The 20801-nt window shown below is 37.6% G+C and overlaps 2 protein-coding genes across 2 annotated transcripts; one reads left to right on the plus strand and one right to left on the minus strand.

The window, feature by feature from the left end:
• The first annotated feature begins 1674 nt into the window (after positions 1 to 1674).
• Positions 1675 to 3888, plus strand: LOC148923228 (uncharacterized). The gene is made up of 3 exons (XM_089061433.1): positions 1675 to 2514; positions 2596 to 3537; positions 3634 to 3888. Exons 2-3 carry the CDS (start codon positions 2803 to 2805, stop codon positions 3886 to 3888), a joined length of 990 nt encoding a protein of 329 aa, XP_088917559.1. The 5' UTR covers positions 1675 to 2514; positions 2596 to 2802.
• A 10398-nt stretch (positions 3889 to 14286) lies between these two features.
• Positions 14287 to 18592, minus strand: LOC125204128 (putative glycosyltransferase At5g03795). The gene is made up of 4 exons (XM_048102691.2): positions 18049 to 18592; positions 16200 to 16447; positions 15730 to 16078; positions 14287 to 15124 (listed from the first exon to the last, which is right to left on the minus strand). Exons 1-4 carry the CDS (start codon positions 18394 to 18396, stop codon positions 14450 to 14452), a joined length of 1620 nt encoding a protein of 539 aa, XP_047958648.1. The 5' UTR covers positions 18397 to 18592; the 3' UTR covers positions 14287 to 14449.
• Positions 18593 to 20801: the final 2209 nt, after the last annotated feature.

Genomic DNA, 20801 nt, shown 5'->3' on the forward strand with positions numbered 1-20801 from the left:
CTTATGGATTATGATGGAATTGTTTCTATCTAGTAATATCCTAGTGCGATTTAAATAAGGGTTTTTGGCCTTAAAAACCATAAACTTTCCCCGAATTCCGGTTTTTTCCATGAACTTTCAATTTTTTTTTTTAAACCACGAACTTTCGATTTGTATGCAATTTGCCACGGAGAGTCAGAGACGGGTCAGCGGTGAACGCCGGCGTGCATACGTGTCAAAAATAATCCTATTTGGCATCTCAAGTGATAGCTGGATCCTATTTGGCGTTTATCATGGTGATATGAAAATTAATTAAATTGTTAGACTAAAATATTAAAAAAATAACAGTTAAAGTATATAAAAGCCCCAAAACTTAGGGCTTCGTATTCAATCACAAACACTTCGTCTTTCTCAAGTAGTAGCCGCTTTTTCCTTTGGGATTTACGATTGATTGGAGATTGGAGAAGAAGTTGGAAGTTGGAAGTTGGTCGGCTTTGCACTAGCTTCGTCTCGAAGCGGCCAACAATGGCGCATAGGTGCGTTCCTTTTCCCTTCTTTATTCTCTTGGTCCCCACTCTTTAAGAGTTAAAAATCGAAATTATTCTCTTTGTCTGGTCTCGGTCCCCACCCTCCTTCATTATTTATCCGTTTCACTCAGTCCCCACATGGTGAAAATGTGACAAAGTGGGTTTTTTTTGTGCATTTGTGAACATGAGACAAAAACATTATTTATTAGGGTTTTAGTTTCCAATTTTGTGTCCTTTTTGAAAGTTAGGGTACGACTTTTGTCTTTGTGAACAGTGCGTGCATGTGAAAAGTTCCTTTTCAAAGTTAGGGTTCGACTTTTTATAGAATTTTTTTATTTATTGTTATTTTTTTCCTTTTTGCAGCGATGATTTTAGCATACAATTCTGTCATGGTGGAAAAATTGTGGAAGATGGTACGTTGGAGCTGTATATAGGAGGGGATACAACTATTAAATCTCACTTTGATGCAGATAGGTTTGGTTACTGGGACTTGGTTGATGAAATTAAGCAGTTGGGATATGTTAAGTGGAGCAGGATTACATTTATGATTCCTAAGACTATGAAAATGGTTGACATAAAGGATGACAAAGATGTTATGCATATGTTGTCTTATCTCCAAATGGGTATATGTGTGTTATTTGTGTACATTGTTGGTGGAGTAAGAGGTGGAACCCATGAAGTTTGTGGCAAGGATGTGCATGAGGGAAGCCAGTATGGGGGTGGTGATGACAGTGGTGGTGCTGAGGGTGGTGATGAGAGTGATGGTGCTGAGGGTGGTGATGAGGGTGGTGTTGAGGGTGGTGAAACAGAGAGGCTGATGATAATGGCTGAGAAGGATGGTGGGGATGGTGAGGAGGACAGAGACTGTGAAGAAGAGGATGAGTATGAAGATGGGAGCTACCTTCCATCTACTGAAAGGGAAGGTGATTCAGATGAAGACTCCAGCTTGGATGGATTCATATCAGATGATGATGAATTCATCAAGTCTAAAGACAAGTTTAAGAAAGCAAGCTTGAGGGTAATAACTGATGATCTATTCAATGGTATTGTCTCTGGTGGTGGGGTGACTAATACTGCAGATGGATATGGGGAGTCAGACTTTGTGGATTCTGATGGTGATTTTGTTTCTGATTCAACTAATGAGGATGATGTCCGGGCAAGGATTAGAGAAAGACATAAGAGGCGTGTGTATAATCCTAAATGTGATCACAAGACATTGAGAGTTACAACTGGAATGAGATTTGTGGATGGATTCCAAGTTAGGGATGCTTTGACAACTAATGCCATTGAAAATGGATGGAAAATACGCTTCAAAAGGGTCTGTAAGAACCAAGTGGAAGCTTCTTGCAAGAAACCATGTAAGTGGAAGTGCTATGGGAGTTACATCAACACCACTGGGGCATTCATGTTAAGAAGAGTGGAGTTTGAACATACTTGTCCTAGGAATATGAGAAGCAAAATAGTTTCTGCAAACTAGATTGCAAAGAGGTATTTGAATGTGTTTAGGCTTAAGCCTGACACAACTGTTAAGGAATTGAGAGCAGACTTAGTGCAGAGGTTTGCACATGATGCATCCAGATGGAAGTTGTATAATGTCAAGAGAAAGATAATAGAGTTGCTGTCAGGCTCAGTGGAGGAGCATTATGGGAAGCTTAGGAGTTATGTCCTAGAGTTGATGAGGGTAGACAAAGAAGGTAGGTTTGAGATTGATGTGGGTATTGGGTCTGTGTTCAAGGGAATTTACATTGGCTTTAGTGGTTTGAAGATGGGATTTATGATGGGTTGTAGGAGAGTTATTGGACTTGATGGAGCATTACTGAAGACATATTTAGGAGGTGCAATTCTGACAGCAGTTGGAAGTGATGGGAACAACCAAATTTTTCCCATAGCATGGGCAGTTGTTCAAGCAGAAAATGAGGTTAATTGGAAATGGTTCTTGAGCATTTTGGCTGAAGACTTGAACCTGGGTGAAGGTGTTGGAATCACTGTCATTAGTGACCAACAAAAGGTACACTATTCCAACAAATTCAATGATTTTTATGAAGCTTATAACTTTTAATAAACTTACATCATGCTTGTTTAATTATAGGGATTGGAGAATGTTGTTAAGGAATTCATTCCTCTGGCCGAGCATAGAAATTGTGCAAAGCATGTGTATTCAAATTTGAAAAAGACTCACAAGGGCCCAACTCTGAAGAGTTTGTTCTAGCAAGTTGTGAGGAGCACTTATGTAAAGGAATATCGTGCAGCATGCAATGAATTTGAAAAGGAGCTGCCTGAAGCATTTGCTCTATTAATGACCAAAAACATCACCAGGTTTTGTAAGGCTTTCATCACTCCTGTTCAGAAAAATGATTCCAACTTGAATAATGTGTGTGAAAGCTTTAATGCTTATATTGTTGATGCAAGGGCTAAGCATGTGATACATATGTTAGAGGACATTAGATCTTCCTTGATGGAGAGATGTTATAGGAAATTGCATGAGGTGCGTGACAATCATGATGTATTGTGTCCTAGGATAAGAAAAAAAGTGGAGGATTTGATGTATAAGAGCAGGTATTGTATCACTACGCCTGCTTTGGGGGGTCAGTTTGAGGTTACTTATGAAGAAAATAGATTTGTAGTCACACCAGCCTTGAGATCATGTGGGTGTAGGGTTTGGGATATTACAGGAATCCCTTGTATTCATGCTTGTTCAGTTATATCTTTCTTGTATGAAAATGTTGAATCATATGTGAATGAGTACTACACTTTGGAGAAGTACAAACTGGCTCACAGCTTTGGCATTCCACCTTTGAATGGTGACAACATGTGGCCTGAGGCTGAAGGATACAAGGTCAACCCACCTCCTGCTAAGAAGATGCCTGGCAAACCCAAGAAAATGAGGAAGAGGGACCCACTGGAGAAGGATCCATCTAGGCCCCACAAACTTCGAAAGACATGTGTCATGACTTGTCAGAGATGCCTTCAGCAGGGTCACAATACTAGATCGTGCAAAAATGATCCAGTTGCCAAGCCATCAAAGGAGAAGGTACAATGCACTTATACTTATGGTATGCATATGGATTTGGTACAATGCACTTCAATCCATTCAAATCTCACTTTAAGTTTGTGTTGTTCTTATTAGGATAAGCCAGGACGACCTCGAAAGGTGGTACCTGTAAACCTGCAGCCACAAGCACGCCGGCAACGAGCACGACCACAGACTGGAGCACGACCACAGACAGGAGCACGCCCACGTACAGGAGCACGCCCACAGACAGGCCAAGCACGCCCTCAGATTGGCCGAGCACGCCCACAGACAGGCCGAGCACGCCAGCAACAAGCACCCTCAGGATTTGAAGCACAATCTGTCTTAGCCACCCAAGAGAGCCGGGTTTAGGCAGTTTATGAACATTTAGAGCATCCACAATAGCGGCTAGCCGATCGGCTAGCCGATCGGCTAGCCGAACCATTGCAACCGGCTAGCCGAGAATCGGCGAGAAAATCGGCGTGGACTAGTCGATTCGGGTGCGCTGGCCGCCATTGTGGTGTGCCGATCGGCCAGCGCCAATTTTTGTTTTTTTTTTAAAATTTTTTTTGAAAACCTATATATACGCGATTTTAGTTTCATTTTCATTTGAACCACTTGTTTTAACAAGTTTTCTCTTTCTCTAAATTTTTGTACAAGAGCAATATCAAGCGATGGACAACAACAACGAGTCCAGTCCGACGACGAGCGGCTCTCAGACTCCCACGGTACACAGATGGGAGCCAGATGGGCGAGCAGATGGGCCAAGGGTTTAACGTCCCTTGGCAACAGTTGATGGGGATGATGGCTTGAGCGCCGAGGGGACGCAGGGGGGGATACAGTGGGGGATGCCGTGGGGGATGCCGGGCGGGGTGCAGGCGAGCGGCGGGCAGACAGCGCCGGGGTGGGGAGGTATGCCCCAGATGCAGCAGCAGATGATGGGGATGATGTGGCGGGGATGGATGCAGCACGGTATGCAGCCCGGTATGCATCCCGGGATGCAGGGGTCACCGGGAGGGGGGGAGACACGGTCTATCGTCCCTCTCTTGATTTTTTGACGGCTTTATCTCACACGTCGACCCAGTTCACTGGCGATGACCTTTTGTCATTGCATGAGATGGGGATCGATCTCGGGGATCCGGACACTCCTGTTCCAGCGGGTCGGGCCTCGCCGAAGAAGAAGAAGGCCAAGGGGAAGGGCAAGGTGGTCGGCGAGTCGTCACACCCCGCTGTTGACGACACCCCCGCGCGGAGGAAGTGGACGGAGGATGGGTACGCCGGCGTGGCCAATGAGTGGTTGTCGGTTTGCGACGATCCGCTGGTTGCGAACAACCAGTGGGTCGTCAACATGTGGGCGAAGATTAGAGCAGACTATAGGAGGAACTGCCCGCACAGGAAGGACTACAGCGGGGAGGAGTGCCGAAAGGGGTGGGAACGGATCAGGGCCGCGGTCGGCCGATTTTCGGGGTTGTACGCCAACGCCCTTCGCCAGCTTACTAGTGGGCAGAATGAGGAGGACGCCCGGAGGATAGCGGAGAGTCAGTTCCCCTTGCCAGGGAAGTATAAGGAGTTCAACTTCTGGTAATGCTATGTGTTGCTAAAGGACTCCGAGAAGTTCCGGGCGGGGTGCGACGTTGGGTGGCCGAAGAAGCAGAGGCTGAACTATTCCGGCGACTACAGCGGCAGCAGCGGCGGATTCCACGACCTCCCCCCGGATGCTGAGGAGTTTCCGTCCCCTCCATCCCCTACTCGCCGCCCTCGCCCGGTTGGCCAAAAGCGGGCTCAACGGGTAGCGAGGGGAGGATCCCCCACCCCCACGTGCGTACACTTTATTCTCGCGTGCAAAGACGGAGGAACGTATGTACACGGTCTTCCAAGAGTGGAAGGCCGCCACTGACCCCACGGAGAAGAGGTTTCTCTACTCGATGCTCGAGAACATGCAGGTGGATTTGGATGCCTCGAGGGCACTGGTGTGGGGTTCAGACGCGGGCTCAGATATCCCGGGTGGCGCCGACGAGGAGTAGAGAGCGGCGGGGCTCGTGCGTGGAAGCCCGTTTTTTTATAAAAAAAATCATGTATTTTTTTATCTATGTACTTTTTTTATTTTATGAAATGAATGAGTTTTCCCGTATATATCTCGTAAATTTATTTCTGTAATTTAATCGTAAATTTTATTCCGTAAAATGTAGTTTTTTTGAATTTTTTTATTGCAGCTGGTCTATGGCTAGCCTTTGCTGATGTGGCAGGTGGATTTTTAGTGCTGATGACGTGACAGAGAGAGAGAGAGGCTGGCCTATGGCTGGCCTATTTCTATTGTGGATGCTCTTATGTTGGTTTTTTATGAAGTGTGTTGGCAAACTTTGTAAAGCCTTCATTATTTTGGCATACTTTGATCAGCTTTGGGCAAACTATGATCAGCCTTAAGTATTTTGGCAAACCTTGATGATGTATCTAACTACATGTTCATACATCTACATTTGATGTTCTACTTTTGTGTTGTGTTTTATCTAAGTTTATGCACACTAGATAGTTTATAAACACATATGCTTTGACAATTAACATTATTTTGGATGCTGTTTTGATAGAACCATCATCATCTCATGCTGCAAATAAGCCTAATTCAATGTTAAGATTAACATCTCAAAATAAGGTACCAAAAGGCTACAAATTCACCATCATCCATTATTTACATAAACATACATAACATTAACATCCCACACTAAGGTACCAAAAGCCTATAAATTCACCATCATCCATTACATAAACATTACCAAACACAAAAGAAAAGATCATACATAAACATTACCAACCTAGGACAAATATTATCACACGCAACAACATGATCACTATCTGTAACTTTAGCACCTTTTTCCCTAATTTTTCAATCCTTAATTGAAGGGATTCACACTCTTCTTTCTTCACTTCACACTCTTCGATCTTTGCATTCAATTTCTCTTCAAGGGAGATAGCCTTCAAGTATTGACATCTCCATTTTTCTTCAAACTGGTCTCTTGCTGCCCGGGTCGTCTTAAGTTCAATGTGTAGGCTTAACGGAGAAGAAGGTTCAATCCACCGAAAGAATTTACAGTCATCGTTCTAAAAAATTAAATAAAATTCCATAAAATTCAAAGTGTGTGTCAGCTTACAGCGGTGAAATAGAGACGCAACAAATACCTTCCAGGAAGCGCAACGATAAAATCGTCTTCCGGGATTAGTTTCAGTCCTGGATGTCCCAATCTCAGCACGAACTCCATGATTGCATATAACATATTCCCTATGATTCCAACCGGAACTCCAACATGATGTTTGTGAACATCTCAAGCACCTAAGCTTCCAACACCCAAGTTTTCAGTTCAACTCATTGACAATTTACCCAAAATTACCCAAAAAAACCCCTAATTCGAAAACAAATTGCCCAAATAAACTTAAAAAGCAAATCGGGCTGCAAAAAATTGGAAACCAATTTTCAACACAAAAGCAAACGCTGAATTGAAGAATACACCTACCTGGAGTTGAAATCTCGAAGAAAATGCTCCAAATCAGGCTTAAATCGAGCTTAAATGTCGAAGAAATACTCAAATACATTATGATATGTGTTTTAAATTAGGGCGTGCATAAAACGACGCCGTTGCCCAGTCATTTTTACGGCGTCCGCGCTGGACAATTTCGTGCCGGAATTTAAGTGGTAATTGGGTATTCGGGTCGGATGGGCAAATTGCATACAAATCGAAAGTTCGTGGTTTTAAAAACAAATTTGAAAGTTCATGGGAAAAACCGGAATTTGGGGAAAGTTTATGGTTTTTAAGAAGGAATCGAAGTCTTTCTAAGACAAGTTTGATTAAGTGATGAGTTGTACTCATTAAAATCTTATCATTGATGTGATAAACGTTAAAGAAACTACCAACATCAGTACCTTCTACAAAACACGAGTTGTGGACTAGAGCGTCTCTACTCTAGAACATCTCAAGGTGTAATGTTGTTCCAACACGTGTTGGAAAAGTGTCCAAGAAATTGGAGTTGAGTACCGAGGCATGTTTTAAGGTTTGTCCCAAATGATGTAAGGTTATAAGTTCTGTAATCTTCAAAGATATAATTCTTGTATAAAGATCAAGAGATGAACTACAAGCCTAACAACGTGATAACTCTTAAAATAAAGAGAGAGATATCGGATTTTCCACATTATCAAGAAGTCATACTATTAGAAACTTTTGCACTAATAAAATCAACTTCAGTACTTAAGATTGTAAGAACCATATCGTAGTGGGAGCGTTCCACTGGAACACAACAAGTTCATGGGTCTCAAGAGTGTCGTAAGACTCAGTCTTAGATTAAGTTGAACATAATCCCTGTAACTACAATGTAGTATTGGTTAATTTGGATAATCATCTTTGAGAAGGTGATAGATTCCATATTACAATCTAAGATAGACAACTTGTTTTACAAGACTTGCAATACTACCTACAAGTTATGTCAGTCAGTGGGAGCAAGTATCTTTGCAAGTGCAAATGTGGATCTCAAATGGCTAGACAATGACAATGGGTTATGCCCATAGAGAATTATCTTCTCGCTATCGTTGTGCCAGGATTTATTCGATCATATTGTCTATTAGAACTTATATAAATTTGAATGTATGTATTATGATTGTCAAGACAGCCTTCTATAAATAGAAGTCTTGAGGAAATCATCTACTAGAACATTCTAATGGATATGTAATTAAGGGCAAGAAACGCATGATTGGAAGATTATATAGACCTTCGTGGTCTTAGGCAGACATCTAAATAAGAGTATATGTGTTTTTATCAAAATTGTCAAATATTTGGAATTTGACTTGTGTCCTTAACAGTGCTGTAAGCACAAGGAAGTTGAAAGTGCATTACATATGGTATTATTGGTACTCTACGATGATGAAATCTACAAAAGTTGCAAACAACTAAAATTGGCATCTGGCGTAGGAAACTGGTTGTCTGCCCAGTTTAAGATAAAGGATTTAAGAGAAACTAATTACATTTTTAGCATCTAAGTCCTTTTAAGATTGCTAGAAAGAATGTTGAGATTCTCTTAGGAATCATATATCTACACATTACTTGGAACATTTTAGCATTAGAAATTCCATGAAAAGGTTTATACCTTTCAAGATGGAATTGTCTTGTCTCTAGTCAAGTGTCGTTTGACGCTTAGTGAGATCAAGAATTATGAGAATAGTTTCAGAGATAGTTGTCTCATATATGCTATAATATGTACTAAGTTTGATATTAGTTGTGCTTATGCATGAAAAGCGTATATCATATTAATCATGGCAAAGGACTTTGATTGAGGTAAAGAGTATACCATATAGTACTTGAGAAAGACTAAATGTTATATTCCAGTTTACCAGTTATTCATGTAATGTCCTTGGGGTTACACTGACTTAGTTTTATGACTAATCAGTGATCGAGTAAGTCATTCTCTGAATATGTGTTTACCTTAGGAGTATCTTCCCAATAGCTTTAATCGTAAGTTTGAGTAAGCCTATGAGTACTACATTTGGATGTGATTACTCTAGTGAAGGCTAACTCAAGGGACACACGAGCTAATAAAGCTAAGCAATCACATTGAGATATGAAATTAATAAAAGATCAAGTACGCAACAAAGACATTATGGTGGAAAAGATATGATCAGAGAACAAAGAAGCATATTTTCTACATAAAATGCCTTTGTGGCAACATGTTCAAACATGATGTGAAATGAATGGTGGTTCGATATATCTAGTTACAATACCTGCTTTGTGTATAAGTGGGAGAGTTTTTGGCAGTGGGTATACTCGAAAGCATGTTTTGGGTATAAGTGGGAGATTGTTAGGTTTGGTATACTGAAAAGCATGTTTCGAGCAAGTTTCGCTCGAATAGAATCTTGCTTGTACACGTAAAACTCTATAATCCACTTTTAACCCGATTCAGTATTATTCGAGCAGTTTCGCACGAATAAAATCAATTTATTATTACATTGTGTTTGCTTGCATTTATAAGATGTTTTATAAACATTTAAATCTATAAGAAGCAAACAAAGTCTAAGTCTTTTGCTTAGTAGACTAGTTGAGGGCGACGTCCACTTTAAGGTAACACAGTCGGGTCTATGCCATGTTTTGCAAAAGAAAAAGAAGAATTTCACAACCCATATAGGCTTAGACTACCTATCGTGAAAGGTTGCAATGTCAGTCCGATTATTTCTAAGCCTTATTGAAATAAGATGACGTTGGTGTGGTATACCATTGAATGGATCTAACAGCAAGACGTGTCTTTATGCTATCTACTGAAAGATTAGGTCTTGATAAATAACTATTTCTTAATCTACATACGTTAGCATTGAGCATACGGTATTGATTACGCACTACTTTGACTTATCAAATGGTACGGGTTTTTCGCAATCCAATAATGCTGATATATTGGGTAGTGGTGATTAATATCTAGCGGTGCTAGGATTGCTATTATGTTGAATCGCGCGCGAGGTGAGTCTCATTTGATAATGTCCTCAAGAGGAGCTCGAACAAGGTTTTATTATTCAGAAAACTCGCCAGTTGGAGTTTTATCGCTCTATGAATAATAATTAAGTGTTTCTTGCTAAGTCCACTCTTTGAATTAATAAGATATTAATTAATTAAGTCCATAGCAGACATTAATTAATTAATGGACATTTATATCTTAAGCGCGGGAAATAAACAACAAACAAAATGGAAATCCGGATTACTTGTAATTTTAGATTTGGATGGGGAGAGTTCAATATTGCTTCTGTAGTGGCTGCTCGTAATATTCCAATATAAGCTTGTATTAAATCGTGGGTTCAATTTAATTAGTAAAAAGCAAATTGGGGGAGTCCATATCCAAAACCTTCCATAGATCCATGTCTGGGCCTAAATAAGAACTTAATATAAATAGGAGAATAAATGAGACAGAAATCACTTTTCCAAGAGAGAGAAATAGTGTTCCGTCTCCTCCTTTTAGTAGGGAACGATTTTTTTTATATATTTCTCCTCCGTGAGGTTTTTCAGCTCTCCTCCGTGAAAAAGTTCTGTCTTCCTTATTCGAGTCCTAGTATTTTGATAAGATTAGCCCATCCTGATATCGAGATACAATTCGGGAACCAGTCAGAAGATCCGTGGTCTAGTATTGATGATCTTCACGTGGAGAATGCACGAGCAATCGTGGATTCTTTGGAGAATCAAATCGGTCAAATAGATCATTGTCTGATTTATTTGTTTTGTACAAGTCTTCCAGTGTGCAAGGGGCACCAAACCCCAGCAGTTGAGCCGAACCATTCGTGGTTCCAACCGCAAGAGTCGGAGGGGTGATCGCCGGAGCCGGAATTTTTTTTTATAAGAGTGAAAGATTGAGAATTGATGAGAGAATTTAGATGAGAATTGTGTAGTGTGGTGGAAAATTTTTTAAGTGAAAATGAGGTATTTATAGATGAAAATGTGAATTTTGGGGAAAAAAATTAAAAAATAAATTAAAAAGTTGTGAGAAAACGGATATAATTTATTGGGAATTGGGAAAATATTTTATTTTTTTATTTAAAAATGATTTTTTAAATTAAATTTGTATTAAAAAAATGAAAATGTCGTTGGCCAATCCCATCGCGCCACGTCGGTCTGCTCAGCGGCACGGACGTGCTCGATGCATCGAGCAGCGCCGTGCTGTCGGCAAGAGTACAGCGGCGGACATCACAATGCCGTGCCAACGGCACGGACGCCGTCCTTCAGAGAAAGTACCGATGCAGATGCTCTAATAGTCCGGTACTGGCCAAGCCCACCGATTGGCAGCTTTGCATGTGCCAGTTCCGTCACTCTAATTAGTGGGACAATCTAAACAAAATAGACCAAACTATAAGGACATGTTTGATAAGAAAGGTGTAATATGAGAAGATATGTGAAACAAGATAAGAAATACGGGCTTTTTGTCAAGATATGTAGAAATAAGATTTTTTTCGTAATTGTTTAATAAAAAAGAAATTATCTAAATTTGTATAGCATTAAATAATGGTGGCTTAACTTGACAAATTGGTGGATTACATAAACAAGGTTAAAGTTTTAATTATGACAAGATTGGGTATGGCCGTTAATGGTGGGAATACGGGTATCCGTGGATACCAGACTCGAAAAAACCAGGTATCCAAACCCGAAAATCATCTAAAATTTCCACCCGATACCCGACCCAATATATTTTCGGATAATCCAATACCCGCCCCGAGTATCCAAACCCGACGAATCGGGTACCCAAATACTTGACTCTTTACATGTGTTAATAACTAATAAAAAAAATCAAATTATAATTATATTTATATTACTATAGAAAATATTTAAATAGACTAATATCTTTATTGTTGCATTTATTGTGTAGTATAAAACTATAAAAAAAAATGGGTTACTTTTATTTTAGTGTACACGATTATATTTATGAGGATTGGTAATGTAAGTAAAACCGTAAAAGTTACGCATTTAATTGAAATACAGAAGCAGTGACCTAGAGTAATAGAGATTGACTTATTTATACTATAAGTTTAGAGAAAGTTATAATTAGTAAATAAATTAGTCCGGCACTTGAAGCCCGAAATGACTAAACCTAACTTATAAAAATACTTAAAATAATAAATGGGTATTCGGGTAATTCCCGATACTCATTCGGGTTACCCAATACCCGAATTATCTTAAATTTCAATATCCAATCTCATACCCAATCCCACAAAAGTGGATATTGGATACCCAATACCCGGCGGGTATCGGGTTGGGTACGGGTAAACCTAATACCCGATATCTGTATTCCCACCCCTAATGGCTGTTGTCTTATAGTATTGGACTTTGAGTTAAGCTTAAATATAATATCAAATAATTAAAAATATCTACATATAATTCTTTATCTTGGTATTACCATCTTATCAAACATGCCCTAATGGTATAATCACACTTTTATAATCATAATACTCCCTCCGTCCCATAAAAGTTGAGTCGTATTCCTTTTTAGTCCGTCCCAATAAAGTCGAGTCATTCCCTTTTTTAACAAAAGACAAAACATTTAATCACTCTTACTTTATTCCATCAATTATTTTACTCTCTCTTATCTTTCCTACTTTTTTCATCTCTCCTATTTATTTAATATAAATTCTTAATCTCCGTGCCCAAAAGTTTTGTCTCAACTTTTATGGGACGGAGGGAATACTTTATTTGTATTCATCTTACGTGACAATACCATTAATATTGAACCATTTCACCGTACACAATATTAGACTAAGTTTTACTATTTCAGGATGTACACCAAAATTAGACTAAGTCTAAAACTTGAAAATTTTTAGGATGTACATTAAAATTAGACTAAGTCTAAAACTTAAAAAAATTCAATCAATACTAATCCCCTACACATCATTCTAAATGTGGACCCTACAATCCACCATCACTCATTCCACTACCTTTTTTCCCTACATCTTTCTTACTAAACTAATTATACGTCAAAACTCGTGCCATTCATAACATTGTCTATTTTTGGTAGACGGAGGGAGTATTAATACTGAACATTTTATTTCATTTCTAATACTACAACAATTTTTTTAAAACTCTTCTGGGTTTGTAAGTTCGCATTAAGATTAAGTAGATACTCTCTCCGTTCCATGTTAATAGAGACATTTCTTTTCGGCACAGAGTTTAAGAATAGTTTGTTAAGTGAAAGGTACTAATAAAGTAACATGAAGGATTACTTTTTGACAAAATGACTCTGTTAACATAAAACGGATGTAGTATTAATTAAGTTACTCCCTCTGTTCTACAATAAGAGTCACATTTGGCGTGGACACGAATTTTAAGAAATATAAAGAATAGTGGATTGAAAAAAGAAAGTAGAATATGAAGTCCACTTTTTTATATTGGTTTTATAGTAGAATTTGAGTGAAGTTAGTAGAATGTAAGACTTACTTAGTAAAAGTGAAATGAGACTCTTATTATGGGACATATCGAAATGACAAAATGTAGTAACTCTTATTAACATTTGATTCGACACTAGTTTAAAGAAATATAATAAAATATAGGTTAAAAAAATTATAATCATACTTTTATATATTAATTTTATAATAATAAAATATGAACGGAAATGAGTTAGTAGAATATGGGATCCATTATATGGGTTAAAATTATAATTATACTTTTATATATTAATTTTATAATAATAAAATATGAACGGAAATGAATTAGTAGAATGTGGGATCCACTATATGGGTTAAAAAAATTATAATCATACTTTTATATATTAATTTTATAATAATAAAATATGAACGGAAATGAATTAGTAGAATGTGGGATCCACTATAAAGAAAATGGTAACACTGAAAGGTAAGTGGTAAGAGTGAAAAGTAATAAATTTTTAAGGACGTGGGATCCACTATAAAGAAAATGGTAACACTGAAAGGTAAGTGGTAAGAGTGAAAAGTAATAAATTTTTAAGGATGAACGAAAATGAAAATAATAAGTGATATTTTATTATTAGTGTAAAATTTGAAGTTATCAAAACTAAGATAAAAGTTTGAACATAAAAAATTGGACACGGTGCATTTATCTGAATAAATTAACATAATACTCATCAAATTCCTAAATCTCCTATGAAACCAAAATAAGAGCAAGAGCAAAAACAAAATATCCAAAACAAAAATGGAAAACAACACATTAACATCCATAATCAGGTCGATGAAAAAGTTTAAACATTTGAAGCTGCTTTCATAAATCACAAACATAAGAATTATAAGACACTCACTACTACAATTATGAAAAATAATGAACCAAAAAAATCAACATCATTTCATTCTTACAAGATTAGAGATCATACTACTACTATATATACTTCAATCCAAAATAAACCACAAAAACAAAGAAAAGAATGCTTGAAAATGTGTAAGCTGAATTCCACATCATCTGTACATTCATGAATCTTCAACTCCATTCAGTCTTATATTCATCCTTCTCAACCAAATCGAATGCAGAGTCATATGAAACACATCATACCTTTTGGGTGGCAAATTCACCTCAAAATGCCGCCGCGCTGCCACCCCGCGCCTCTGCATCCTTATATACTGCCTCGTCGAGATCCCTGCGAGGATCCTCTTGAGGTTCGGGATCTCCTTCACCGAGACTTCAACCGAGAACGCTTTCCAGTTGAGAACGTCGCTGAAAGGGGGCACGTACCCGTCCTTCACGAGGACGGGCACGCACCCCGTGTACAGCGCCTCCACCATCCGTGGGCTTGCAACCTCGTACCCGCTGGGGCAGATGCAGAACTTGCTCTTTCGCATCATTGCTGAATACGAGACGCCTTTGGGGAGATACTGGTGGACTTCAATCTCGGGATCTTTGTTCTCCCAGTGCTCGAGGAGGATCGGCCTAATGGGGCCGTGGAGCCCTCCTGCAAAGAAGGCAAGGATCGGCCTTCTAGAAGGCGATGGCCCACCAATTAGTCCATTTGTCCGGCCGCCGGGCAGGTTGATCTCTGGGATCGACACGTCTTTTGATGGTTGGAACCCTTCGGATACGTTTGCGTTGCATAAAGCTCGTATGGAGTTCTTGAATAATTCTGGTACCGACTTTGAAAGTTCAGGCCCCTATGAGATCCGATTCACGAAGAGCATAATAAGATTTAAGTGATTAGCCTAAACAATGATACTAAATATTGTACTCCCTCCGTCCCATAAATTTTGTTACACTTTGATCGAATACGGGTTTTAAGAAATGCAATGAAAAAGTGAGTTAAAAAATTAGTAGATTGTCGTCCTACTTTTATATACTCCCTCCGTCCATGAAAATTTGTCCCAGTTTTCCATTTCCGCCCGTCCCCCAAAATTTGTCTCATTTCATTTTTACCATTTTTGGTAGTGGACCCCATATTCCACTAACTCATTCCTACTCACATTTTATTATAAAACTAATACTTTAAAAGTAGGACCCACAATCCACCAACTTTTTCAACTCACTTTACATTTCTTAAAACCCGTGCCCGGTCAAACCGGGACGAATTTTCGTGGACGGAGGGAGTATTAGTTTTAGTGATAAAAAGCGGGTGAGAATGAGTCAGTGAAATATGGGGTCCACTACCAAGTAAAAAGCGAAATGTGACAAATTTTGTGGGACGGACGGTAATGGAAAAATGTGACAAACTTTCCGGGATGGAGGAGTAAATAGCTAGCTAGAAAAAAAACATGTGACATACCCAATCATGGCAAGAGAGCATGAAGTGGTCGGATCCGAGGCTGCGATTCCAATACGGGTATCGTCCAGCTACAAGATCGACGTAGTCCTTCACAGTTTGTTTCAAAGGCAGCCAATGATCAGGAGCGCCTCTGTCATAGATGAAGTGAACCATTGACACCACACTAAAGGGAAGGAAGTAAACGCTAGCTTTGTCGGGATTTTGCGTCCGAAAGCTTGACGTTTCTAGCTTGTAAATGAAATTTCCCTCCATTGAATAGATGCTTCCACAAGGGCCATTGTGAAAGATAGGTTGTTCCCCTTCTTTATAGATGAACACTTTGAAGAGCTTTTCCATCTCAAGGTAGCTCCTGAACATTATTAAACACATATTAGTTGTGTCCTACTACATTCAAAATTGTTGTCCATAAATTTGAATGCAAACTAATGGGACATGTAAAAACATAGACCAAATTAACAAACCACACTTACCTGTGAAAAGATGAGGGATTCCAGTAAACGGGACCCGAAGGGACATAGTCAGGATCGGACGATGTATTTCCATTTTTTGCATTTCTAATTGCAGCTCGAGCTTTCTGAAGTTTGGCCTCCAGTACTTGAAAGTTGGTAAACCTTTTGCTTATTTTAGGGGTCAAGGGAAGAGCACGAGTATCGTTGAATAGAGTAGAGACATTCGACTGTTTCGGTGTTATTATTAATTCCACTTTGGTCTCATCGCTCTGTTTCATGATTAATGGTCAATATAGAAACTATATAAGAAAACCAGTATTATACAAAAGTTGAACAAACAACAACATTGGCATTACTTATTAATAGGAGTACAAAAGATCAATACTTCTTTTTTTTGGAGAACAATTACACCTTCTAAAACTAGGTAACCACATAAACAGAATGAGTCACAGTGCACTACATGTCAAGCCGAAATAATTTCTTAACTGCGAATTTTAAGCTTCTAACGAAAGGATAAATACTTCCATGTCAAATTCTGGTGATTTGATGTTATTTTAAACTTAAGTTATATCATGATATACATTGACAATGACATATGTATATACAAATCACCTATCACATCATTTCAAGATTATATTGCAAAATCCTAAAGAATTAACTATCAGATCCTACAAATACTGGTACTTGAGCATATGAAATCAACATATACATTAAAAAAAATAGTACTAGTACTAAATTAAAAAGTTCTACATAACCAATTAGTCCGGGTTTACACGATTAGTATGCACCTTTTGCTTGCATTATGTCATTATCAACTACTATAAATTTACAAAATTTCGTAACAAATTACATAATATGCATTATGTCGATATCAAATAAATAATAATTAAATCTGTTTCTTATGGACCCTCCTAGTTCTCTAAAATGACATCTACTTTACTCAATTATTCTAGTCATCAACTTATCTTCTTTTCTTTTTATTTGTCATACATAGTAATATACTGTTGTGAAAGATACAAAGTTCACGGCATTTTGTTTATTGATATTAACCAGAGCATCCATACAATTAACTATACAATTTCCCTAAAAAAATTTAAAATTTATACACATTAAATCTCTTTCCGAAAAATTCTAAAACTTACACAATTCGCTTTCCCTGTAAATTTATTATTTTAACTTAATGACAAACTCTAACTTAAATAAAAATATTATACTATTGTGGAATCATGATGTTATACTATAAAAATCCTATACACTATGCTTCGACTTTCTTTATAAATTATTATTAACAATAAAATACATGTATGAACCAAACAATTAAAAATTCAAAGCGATATAACTCACATACTCTCTAGATCTATGAAGAGCCTAGCGTCACTATGTACAGTGTATCTTAGAAATTAAGATGCTTTATACATATTAGGTTACAGAAAGAACTAAAGAGACTGAATCGTTCTTAATTACAAATGCAATTGCAAACGTAATGTGTCGATTCATGTAACATTAAGAAGTAAATTGAACAACAAAAAATCATAGAATTGTGTGACCGATTATAATTGACAATCCCAAATTCCTTTATTAAGTATTGTAAAATTATATGCACTTAAAAAGGATTTATGAATTTATGAATTAGTGAAGAGTAGGCATCACATGGGATGCCCCCCTGCACTGATATTTATGAACTAGACAACCCTAATTAGAACGCAAAATCTCGTGCAATTAGGCCTGATTTGGGGAATTTGAGGGCTTGGGAGTGAAAACTTTTTGGGTTTTCCATTTTAAGAATATTACTCAAGTCAAGATTTCAACCCAATTTCACAAATAAAAAATAAACTAGAAAAAAAAAATTAAAAAAGAATAGAATCATTACCGGCGGCTCGGCCTCTGCAACTAGAACACCAAGCGGCGGAGCGGCAGCGGAGCGCTGGAGAGTGTAATCAGCGGAGAGCGCCTCCTCCCTCTCCTCCCCGCCGCCGACCACTCTCCGCCTCAAGTCCAAAGCCTCCCCCGGTGCCTCGTCGAAGGCGGCGGCGGAGGAATTCCGGGCGGCGGAGAGAGACGAGGTCCAAGTCCACGGGTAGTAATTGGAGGCGAATATCCAATTGGAATTAGAATTGGAAACCGCCACCATCACCGAAACCAGCAGCAACGGCACCATAAACCCCAGCAGCCTCGCCGTCGACGACAACATCCTTGAATTTGAATTGCACCCCTCCATCCTCGATATTTATTATTTTCTTGGATTCTTGAATTTCTATAATCCCTCTATGATTTGCATAAAATCTCCGCATTTAGTGTGTTTCCTTTTTGAAAAAAATTACTACTGCTTGTAATATTAAGCATCTAATTAATGAATGCATGTATAAAGGAAAAATAGGCCTTGGGAAAGCAACGATTGGGGAGAGGTGGCTGCAATACACCGCGCCATCTCGCCAAGCGTCTCCAGCTTTGGGCCTTTATATTCGAGTCTTCATGCAGAAATCACGTCTTTTTCCCATTTTCCGATTCTGCCCCTCTGCGTTTTGCTACAGCTGTGACGCACTCTTTCTTCGTGGGGGTTTCTTTGGAATTTTGGGATTTGGAAATCTTTGATCATATTTAATGAGGGGGTGGTCCCGGGATCTATTTTGGATTATTAGTGTTAATCACTGTTAGGCTTTAAATTAGTCGCATATCATGCTAATAAGATTACATTCTTTTCTGTTTGATCGTTTACTTTTCTATTTCTATTAAATTCATTTCTTTATATTACTTGTGATATGAAAATTTGGATTGCGTCATAATTACTAATGTCCTTCATTCGTGTACGGGGATTATGTTAATCAAGTGCAAAATTCCATATATCCTCAAATTATAATTTGAACCACTAGAAGGAGTAATTTGATGTCCGACAAATAATATAAATAAAAATGGTTAGTTGATATTTTTATTTGACGTTATTTATCTATTAATTAACAAATTTAATAGTCCAGTTTATAGTGTGAAGTTTGTAGGATACATGTAATTTGCATTATAGTAGGATCCTAAGACGGTAAGCAACATGAGAACATAATTTTATTAATACAATCGAATTATATTTTTCTATATTTCTAAATATAATTTTTTTTTATGGATGAACATACTGTTTACGAGTGTAATGTGCAAAAGTTTTTTAGCATGTATAATTAAGTACATTATTGATTTTAATCAGCGGAAATTATATAACTGAAACATTAAAGAACACGTTAAGAAAGCATCAATCAATACAAAATTTATTAAAATTATGTTGTTTTGTGGAAATCAAAGTATATAGTACGATTTCCGGTATGGCTTTTCATGCGAAGATTCATGTATGGAATTTTGTGGAATTAATGAAAACAAAAGGGCAATGTATATATCATTAATGTCAATTAATTAACAAATATAAATAGTACAATTAAACACAATTGAAAGTTTAAATTTTTCGTAAGTGTATCTTTCGTGTAACGTTGATGTATAAATTTCAATATTTACGAGAAGTTTATGAGTACTACTATAATAATAGGAGTATGCTGATTAGAGGCGAAATCGTTATCAGTGGGTTAAATCAAATAATTACGTGCGAGTTTAAGGTTTTGGAAAACAAGAAAAAAATACAATAAAAACAAAGAATGCGATGACTCTTTAATTTTAGTAAAACGTGGCGGCTTTCAGGATGACGACAGGTGGAATACCGACCTCCTAAATGACATGTTTATTCATAGAAAATAATACTTAGTTTATTATAGTACTCCATTTATTAGGAAAAGTAATTAATTGCAATGTTTGGATTAATTAGGGTACAATACTTTTGTTTTGTGGTAGCATAGCAATCATTGTATGATCTGAAAATATTCTACAACAGAGAGGTTTGTACATGAAGAAAAATGGGAATAGGGATGGAGATACCAGACAAAGGACGTGATATGTCACACCTCCTTATCCTAATAATACAAGTATCTTTTATTTATTTTAGAAAATCAACTTATAAACAACAGCTTCATTTGGAGTTTGCACATATTCATTTCAATTCTTTCTTTTCTTTATAAAAACTCATTTAATTCTTGTTTATCTACTAAATATGATCAAAGGTAATGCTAAAAAATAATTATGTCAATCTAATCCCAGTGAATTTCATAGAATTAATTGAATCTATTTCTAGGGCTTCTTGGAACTCTGCCGAGTGCCGACTTGCGTAATTTGTACATGGCATACTTAAACCCACTTTTTCTGTAAATTTTCTATTTTTATTTTCTAATTCGCAATAAAACTACTATATGCAATAGTGTTACCTTTTTTTTTAAATGATCTGAAAGTTATGAGTTCTACTTTGGCTTATCTATTCTACAGTACTCTGTTTCTAGTCAGTTCTAGTGATTCTATATACTCCCCATCTACAGTTATAGTTATTCTGCAGACTATTTACTTCCTGGATTAATGGCAGAAGAATCCATTTTTGGTGTGAATTTGATGTACTAATAGTTAAATAGTTTAAAATGTAAACTAGGTATATTGATCAGTAGGTAAATTTCATTGCATTCGCATGAAATTTAGTCAAGATTAAGTCTTTCGTTTAGTACTATAATTCTTCAAACTAGTAGTAACAAAACAACAGTGCACAAGAGA

Source organism: Salvia hispanica, chromosome 6 (assembly GCF_029641045.1).
Source record: "Salvia hispanica isolate PSC_SH4W2 chromosome 6, Shi_PSC_v1, whole genome shotgun sequence".
NCBI classification, from domain to species: domain Eukaryota; kingdom Viridiplantae; phylum Streptophyta; class Magnoliopsida; order Lamiales; family Lamiaceae; genus Salvia; species Salvia hispanica.

Excerpts from the sequence above, each read along its gene's own strand:
- LOC148923228 (XM_089061433.1), top strand. The coding sequence starts at position 2,803 with ATGACCAAAAACATCACCAGGTTTTGTAAGGCTTTCATCACTCCTGTT. Across the intron at positions 3,538-3,633 it reads CCAAGCCATCAAAGGAGAAG|GATAAGCCAGGACGACCTCG; the intron begins GTACAATGCACT and ends TGTTCTTATTAG.
- LOC125204128 (XM_048102691.2), bottom strand. The coding sequence starts at position 18,396 with ATGGAGGGGTGCAATTCAAATTCAAGGATGTTGTCGTCGACGGCGAGG. Across the intron at positions 16,079-16,199 it reads AATCCCTCATCTTTTCACAG|GAGCTACCTTGAGATGGAAA; the intron begins GTAAGTGTGGTT and ends AATAATGTTCAG. Across the intron at positions 15,125-15,729 it reads TGCTCTCTTGCCATGATTGG|GGGCCTGAACTTTCAAAGTC; the intron begins GTATGTCACATG and ends CGGATCTCATAG.